Source organism: Gymnoscopelus microlampas (assembly GCF_963454915.1).
Source record: "Gymnoscopelus microlampas genome assembly, chromosome: 19".
Taxonomy (NCBI): Eukaryota; Metazoa; Chordata; class Actinopteri; order Myctophiformes; family Myctophidae; genus Gymnoscopelus; species Gymnoscopelus microlampas.
Genome location: NC_139956.1, coordinates 20,248,281 through 20,256,285, shown reverse-complemented (window position 1 = coordinate 20,256,285; position 8,005 = coordinate 20,248,281). Strand labels below are relative to the sequence as shown.

Here is an 8,005-nt window from a genome sequence, read left to right as displayed (position 1 = left end):
ATTTGAGTTATCAATACATTAGAGAAGAGGTTGGAAAAACATATTGAACCCTCAGTCTGTACCATATAAATGGGAGTTATCCTGTAATTGGCATTTTAAACCTTACTAACTGAGGTTGTTAATAATGCTACACACTGAACAGTTTCTGCTCCCACTATTTTGTCCATTAGTATAGCTCCTTTCATACATGAGCTACAGAGTTTAGCTTTTAAACAACAAAAAAACGTTTTCATTTTCTATTTTGGACCACCAATATCCACAGTGATAAATGTATAGAGCTTATGCTTCTCAACCTTTTTGATGGTGTATGTGAGGGAGCTGATGCCATCTTCATCCATGGTTGATGACGTTCTTAAGAGCATATCAACATTTTGGGGATTAGGCTCATTGTGCAAGTCTGTTTCATGCTTGATCATCATGAACCTGCCAGTTGTCATGTCAGGCCTTGAGATAGTCAGGGATTTGATGGCAGTTCTTTGGTAGAGATCGTCATCCTCTGCACCCCAGCCCCAGTACTTGTTTGCGAAGCCGTTAATGATCAAGTAGTCCTCTTTGGACATTGACACAACCCCTCCAAAGCTTTTTACAGAGGGCAACATGAAATCAAATTTGTCAATAGCCACGGACAGGTGCCTGGGTGTACCAAAGCAGCCATAGATGTTGCGATCATCAATAGGGATTAGATCCACATCAGAAAAGACAATGCAGGTATAATTGTACACCTTCAGTGCGTTGATAAACCCTACATTCATCAGTTTGGCCCTGTTGAACGTCCCCTCACCGTCCTGGTTAATGACGTACACTCCGTAGTCCAACTGTTGCCGCTGCAATATGGGATGCATGTAGTAAAGCCACTGAATCAGGTGTTCAGTCCGATTGCGGAACGGAATAATGATTGCCACCTAAAAGAGAGAGAAAATCATTTTCAACCATATTCAATGTTACATTACAATAGAGATACAATAGAGGTGAAGATATACAGGAAAAGGATGCCATTGGGAGGTTGCTGCCATTGGGAGGTTGCTGCCATTGGGAGTGATTCACATTCACTGCCTCCCACCCTCACATTCACTCTTTGAGCCAGTTCGACGATCAAAGTCATCTGTATTAGTGTATGGATCAAAACGCTTGTGGTAGGGGCACCTACTTCACAGAACTTCACCGGGGGAAATGTAGTTGTCAAATCGATATGAATGGAGGAGCTTGAAGACCTCACCACAATTTAATTGTTATTTTCTCCAGTTGGTATGATGCATTTGAACAAAACTAAGGTCAAACTAAGACCTAAAATTAATGAACACATCTGCGAATTACTTGTATGTTTAGCAATGGTCGTTTTCAATTTGGTTTGTATTTTGTGCAATAGCCTTATTTATTTGTATTATTCCTTGTGGCATTTATCATGGATTCTTTAAGTCATTGCTTTGTTTTGTTTTTTTGCAATAGCCTTATTTATATTATTAAATAGCCTATTTGTTACTTGTTGTTATTACTTATTAGTCAATGTTTGTTTATCAGATAACAAAATAACATGTGAAAGACATAAAGCCACGTCACTTTGCTACAGTATGTACAAAATATCCATCACCTGTGAAAACCATGACAAACAAGAATGAGAGGAGATTGGGTGAAGAAAGAAGAGAACATTCCAGTCTTGTTTTGAAATACGTGAGAAAACCAGAACAATGTACCTGTACATAAGATGTACAGCTTGAAACGATAGATTGGAGCGCCAACAATGCCCTATGTCATGTTTCCAGATAACAACATCATGCATGCAGCGCCAACAACATCATGTTTCCAGGTATGTATGTATACAATATGAATGTCCTAGTCTCGGACTAGGACATTCTGTCTACTGTATCTACATATAGATATTTTATGTATTATTTATGTCTTTACTCTGTTTCTACAATTTTCCGTTATCTAATGTTATGACTGTTTAAACACGAAATAACGTTTTGATCATAAAAAAAGGAAATGTATAAGAGTAAAAAAACATTTATCTGCACCTTTATGATCATTTAATGTGTTAAGAAATGAAATGTGTATGGGAAATGACAGAAAAGGTAACACTTGAAATATTTAATTGTATTAAAACTTTTTTTTAAATTATTATTGGGTGAAAATGGTGTAATGAATGTACCTAAATTATTACATACAAATGAAAAACGAGTCGCACCCTCTGGAGCCCTGAAAAAGTGGTTTGTAGTTTCTTTTTCAAGAACAGTAAACTGACATTTCTTGCCTTTGACAATATTTCTACCTTATTTGAGTTTAATGTGTAAATATGAGGTGCAGCCATTACACCACGATAATGAAAATACCTTCAACACATTATGGGAACATTATTGTGGAACGTTCTGATCACCATGTTTTATGTTGCATGTGCAACTGGGCTGTTGCACGTGCAAGCTATTTAACAATGATTGTGTTAATTCTTAAGCATGTTTGGATACATGTGTCAACTCAGTTAAAGAAAAACTGTAATTACAAGATATTTAATTATACACAGAATAAGCCATTCTTTTCATTTCAATTTCGTCAAATCAATTGAGGAAAGAATTACCCACCTTATGAAGTGAAGTACAGTCTGGCGGTTTGAATCTCCCTCCATCAAGTAGAGTAGAGTGAAAGTCTGTTCTCACAGAATCCAAGGTCCTGCTCCAGTTAAACACCACTTGAAGTGGACCCACCAGGTGTGGGGAGGTGAAAGGACATGATGACAGAGGCTTTTGTACATCAGTCTTGGTTTTGTTGAGCCATTTATGTTGTGTTTGTTCTTGTAATGTATCTCCTGTCATCATCTGAAAAAGGTTGATGTGACTGGAACTCAGCCACAGTGCAAATACGGTGAGCAGCTGAAACAAATTCAGCAACATCAGTGTTAGTATTACTAGTTTTAGCCGCATATTTTCTATTCCTCCTGAGTTTAGTGGAAGATGTGGAACAACTGATGCTGCAAAGAATTATTAAAGATGAGTCAACTTCACGCTGTCCTGTTATACATGGTATTGCCACTGTGCCACAGCAAAAATGCTACCAGACAGGTTCAGTTCACGGGCAGGACCAGCCTGGAGGAGGCTACTGAAGTAAAAAAAAAAAAAAAAAGAAGCTGAAAAATACACTCAATCAGAAAAAAACAGAAAGAAATAGCATTCACCCCTGGTGAAGAATTGAGTCCAAATTGATTCAAGCCAGGTTATAGGAAGGGTAAGTGATTTTCCTTTGTTAAAATATGTGTTAAATAGCTCTATGTGTAGTGTTTTTTTTTCCAGTAACAGGGGTCTCCCCGTCTCTCTTGCTCTGTAGTAAACAGAAATTGTATTTTCAGGTCGGAATACCAATTTTATCCAATTAGGAGAGAGAACTCACAAAGGATACAGGATGAAAAAAATAAATTTGAAGTGTCTGATGACACAAAGAAATAAGCAGATCAAATTGGAAATGTAACATTGAAGCTGATACATGGTTACTCTCTCCTTATTGGCTGAAATTTGGCAACCCACCTGAAAATGCATTTTCTGTTTACTAAAGAGCTGGAGACAGGGAGACCCCTAGTACTGAACAAGCAATGACTATCAGAATATATACATAAATAGTGCTTTAACCTATTAACAAAAACCTTTTTGTTTTAACCCCCCAAAATCACTTAACCTACCTTTAAATAGAAATAAAAGAGGCCAAAAGGGAGTACAAGCAGAACGAGGAAAGGCTCTTCCAGGAAGGCCTCAGACCCTGAGATGCTGTTCATCAAGTATACTCTGACAACACAGCTATAATTGACACCACTAACTCCAACAGGCGATTGACAGTTTTGCAGAGTGGCGTGAAAACCACCTGGACCTAAACCCCAGCAAAACTAAAAATGCTGACGATAAATGATATATAGAGCGCATTGAGTAGTATAAATACATTGGTGCGCGCACGCACGCACGCACGCACACACACATTTAGGAGAATACATACAGGGACACACATATTATAGGTGCAGTAAAGCTACATTCACTAAGTCATGGTATATGTCTTCATGATACAATAGGCATGTCACTCAGTACTCAGCGTTGGCGGCTGGCCGGCTGCCAATTATAGCAGAGATATCACAATACTTTGCCTCCCTTTTGGGCATTCCCAGTTGTTGAAGCCCTCTAACAACTAGTTTGTGGTTATGTCAAATAGTCTGCACCTATAACCTAGCTCTGAGATGGTATGTAGGAGTGGTTGGTATTTAATGACCTTGGTCATAAAGGCTTCCTCTCTAAGGAAATGTTATTTCACTGTCAGACCACAGGGGGTATATACAGTATAGCTGTAGATATAAAACACATACCCCTTCTGCAATCATGCTAATTGAACTTTATTAATCCAAACAGTGAATACCTGATTAACTGTGTTTAATTCTGTCAGATCAAATATCAAATGTAATCGTATTAAAACAATCATTATTCTCAATGTCACTATCAATACAACATTGTCAATACAAAGACAAAATATGAAAGATTTAAGCCAGCCTCTAGCCAAACATTTTTCCCCACAATTTTCTCACCAAGATGACAACCAGGCAGACTAGATCGATTTTCACGATAGTAGAGGGAATGCGAAAGAAAAAGCAAACACAGTTTCATCTCAGAGAACAGTTTACTCTACTCCACCTTAAACTAGAAAAAGAAATAAAGTCAAAAACAGTAGATCGTAGATTTCACCAACCAACTTGGAAGTCACCACGTGACCGTCCCTCCAGGCAATGGGATTGGGATAATATGTAATCAAATACCTAACTTTATTTGACAAAGATGGCCTATGTATCAATGTACATTGAAAACATTAAACAGCTGAAAAACACAAACAATATTGGATGTTAACGGTTAACTCAACCGTAATTAATCATGCATCTGACAGTGTACAGTAGCTACTGCATGCATGTACATGTGTACGGTGCCTTTCTTCCTAGTTTTTACGCCATACAGGTATAGACGTTTGCCTTGGAGCTATGCCGGCACTGCAAGGTCTGAAATATGAGCTTGTCTTCAAGCACTCAGTGGTGAGTTTCAGACACACAAAGCAGAACTCAATCTGACAGCGAGGACAGATGATGTTCTTACACCCTGTCTTGTCGTGTTCCACTCTCTGGCCGCAGGTGGGGCAGGCCCGGATGGAGGGACAGGCATCGACTCCCTCCACCTGAGGAAGGGAGGTGGTCTTGCAGTTCTTCAGAATTTCCAGGTCCCGATTCACGCAGCCGATGTTGCTGCAACGGTCGGAGCGCGGAGCGCGGCCTTTCCATGGCTTCAGACACTGCCAGCAAAACTGGTAGAACTGCTTCTTTTCTGCTACACAGATGGTGCACTGGACATTTAGGTTGGTGAGGTCCTCTCTCTCCACATAGGTGTTGCATCCTGGACACTTCAGAAAAGAGTGGGATGACAGGCATTAGAGATGGAGTGTTCTTTGATTGTTAAAAGTCACACCAAATCATTGCTGTTAAAATCTTATCTTCTCATAATTCTAAAAGCCTATTATGTTCTAATGGGAATATGATACCAGAACACTCACTGTTTTAAATTCACAGTATTCTGTGGCTGCCAGGCGAGCTAGGATTTCTTCAAAGTACTGCATTTCCTCAGCAGTCAGCACTGCCAGTTTACGCACCTCTTGATAGGACCACACCTCATCACACTTCTGCAGAGTGCCATCCTTTAATGCAGGGCACTTGAATGTGTACTGGCCCTGGGATTAAGAATAAAATGACAGACTCTATGAAGTCAGAGCAGTACTTAGTGCACAGTAGGACCAAATGAGGCCTGCAAAACACGGGGGAAAAATGAACTTTCCTCCTACACATAAAGTGGTTTTATTATATTGGCATTGTGCATTCTGCATTGTTTACATTCTTTTAAAAGCGTGATTTTGAGACCGGTTTCACCTTACAATAACTGAATGGAATCCACTATATTTTTCGCAAAAGACGGATAAAGATGATGGTCAATATTTGTACTTATCATGGCCAGTTAGTTTGGTAGAACCCACGGTTCAACACTGCTTTAAATTAAAACAGTCAGTTGTTCCAGCTATGTCAAGAAAATACTTTTTACTAATTAGTGCAATGGCTCTCAAATATTTTCATGTCAAGGACCGGACGCCTAAATTGATATTTATTTGGCCGCAGACCCACATCTGAAAAGATTTTCTAGAAACCCCATGAGAAGATATCGGTGTTAAAAATTCTCAAACTATTCCAAATGGTTCACAATTGTTTTAAATGTCTAGAAAATAGCAGATCTACAAGCTCACAAGCATCTAGATGAGCTTGTAGATCTGCTATAACCCTAAGTATAAAGTAGGACCCCCTGGAACCCCCTCAAGGACCCCTGGGGGTCCCCCGACCCCACTTTGAGAACCACTTACTTAGATCAACCCTATCATATGGAATGGGATCTATAAATGGGATGATGGAAGGAAATTACCTGGTCCAGTAAGCTGCGACACCATCCTGTGAGAGACTCTGGTGTAACAGCATGACCGCAGGACATCTCTGCTCGGAGACACCTGTCGCCATCTTCTGGGGCTGAGGAATAAGATACACATAGAAACTGTACAGTTACATCCAATGTATATGGGATAATAAAAAGGACTCCCCCCATGTGTCTATATGAGAATTGTGACTTGCACCTCTCCATTTTAGGACACATTGAGGAGATAGGATTTATACCATTCCACGACAACAGTCAAAGGGATATTTGGTATAACTTAATAATATAATATGCTGTTGATTAATATGTTTGGATTGGTGAACTTAACTACATTAATGTCCATTCATTCTTGCATGCAGGTGTACATAACACATTGAAATCAAATAAGTGTTTGTTAAGTAGCACATCCACAAATTGACGATAGGCTATTGCCTGTAATCATTTTTCATAACCCACGTAGTGGATCCAAATCATCTGGTCTATTGACAAATTTCAGAGTGGTGTCCCTGGGGTCATAGCTCTTTTCCTCCTGCTGCTGTGTGGCCATTTTCTTTCAAGTCAGTCCCCAGAGCTTCGTTCACGATCAGGACAATATTAAGACTGGACTGGTGGAAGGTATTTTGCTGTGTCAATGCAATTTGTTATTAGGCTATGTGTTATCCTTTCGCCAGCTCGCTTTCTCTCTCGGCTGTGCCAATTCCAAGAAGCCAAGTGACTTATGGGAATGGAAGCCTATAGGTTATCCCATAGGCTTACACACTTGATTGGATGTGTCACGTGTTCTACAAGAAAGAGAAACTCATTCCTGTTTCCACGAAGTTGCCATCAGAATCAGATCAGACTGCAAACTGTTTTTAAGCTGTCGGATACGCAAAGTCTCAAAAAACAACAAAGATGGGTAAAATTTACCAGGTCGTGGTGACTGGATTCAGGGGAGAGAAGATGGTCATTGACTTGTGCAACACAGAGGATCAAATGAAGACCATGACAGTGTTGCAGCTGAAAGAGAAAATTGCAGAAAGGCTTCCGGGCAACGTTGGTAAGCATCTTTGGGCTATGAGTAGCCCTGGTCCAGAGCGTTAGTGTTAGTGTGTTCTCTTTAACGCCCTGCCAGGCACTCTGCACTGCTCATAGACCGAATATTCCTCTGCCTTGCGAGGTCTCTGTCTTCAGTAAAAAAAAATAAACAAAACTATTTTGCTACTTACCGAAACAAAGGCTGTTTTGCAGTGGAATTTGGGGTCTATGGGCAGAGCAGCGTGGCTGGCAGGGCGTTATGGTTATAGAGAACTCACTAACGCTCTGGACCCGGCTATGAGCAACATGTTTTGTTGAAATAAAACAAAAACAACATCAAAAAGTGCTGTGAAATCACTGAAATGTATATAAATTAGCCTACTCTCTTTTATGTGCGTGTGCAGACAGTGAGACTCTGCGGCTGATCTTCACAAACAAACAGCTGGAAGGGGATTCAACCCTTAAGTCTTATGGAATCCAACACCAGTCAATCATCCAGTTAGTGATCAGAGTTCCTG

At 40.0% G+C, this 8,005-nt stretch overlaps 2 protein-coding genes across 2 annotated transcripts; both read right to left on the bottom strand.

The window, feature by feature from the left end:
- Positions 1–236: 236 nt before the first annotated feature.
- LOC311034408 (beta-1,4-galactosyltransferase 1-like) lies at positions 237–2,804 on the bottom strand (the record flags this gene model as incomplete). The annotated part of the gene is made up of 2 exons (XM_084042289.1): positions 237–902; positions 2,574–2,804. The coding sequence occupies 2 exons, from the start codon at positions 2,802–2,804 to the stop codon at positions 237–239; spliced, it is 897 nt and encodes a 298-aa protein (XP_083898415.1).
- A 2,100-nt stretch (positions 2,805–4,904) lies between these two features.
- Positions 4,905–7,073, bottom strand: LOC311034860 (putative E3 ubiquitin-protein ligase RNF144A-A). The gene is made up of 4 exons (XM_084042884.1): positions 6,927–7,073; positions 6,465–6,565; positions 5,554–5,727; positions 4,905–5,403 (listed from the first exon to the last, which is right to left on the bottom strand). The coding sequence occupies exons 1-4, from the start codon at positions 7,015–7,017 to the stop codon at positions 4,948–4,950; spliced, it is 822 nt and encodes a 273-aa protein (XP_083899010.1). The 5' UTR covers positions 7,018–7,073; the 3' UTR covers positions 4,905–4,947.
- Positions 7,074–8,005: the final 932 nt, after the last annotated feature.

Excerpts from the sequence above, each read along its gene's own strand:
- LOC311034860 (XM_084042884.1), bottom strand. The coding sequence starts at position 7,017 with ATGGCCACACAGCAGCAGGAGGAAAAGAGCTATGACCCCAGGGACACC. Across the intron at positions 6,566-6,926 it reads AGATGATTTGGATCCACTAC|CCCCAGAAGATGGCGACAGG; the intron begins GTGGGTTATGAA and ends CTTATTCCTCAG. Across the intron at positions 5,404-5,553 it reads AATACTGTGAATTTAAAACA|TGTCCAGGATGCAACACCTA; the intron begins GTGAGTGTTCTG and ends TCTTTTCTGAAG.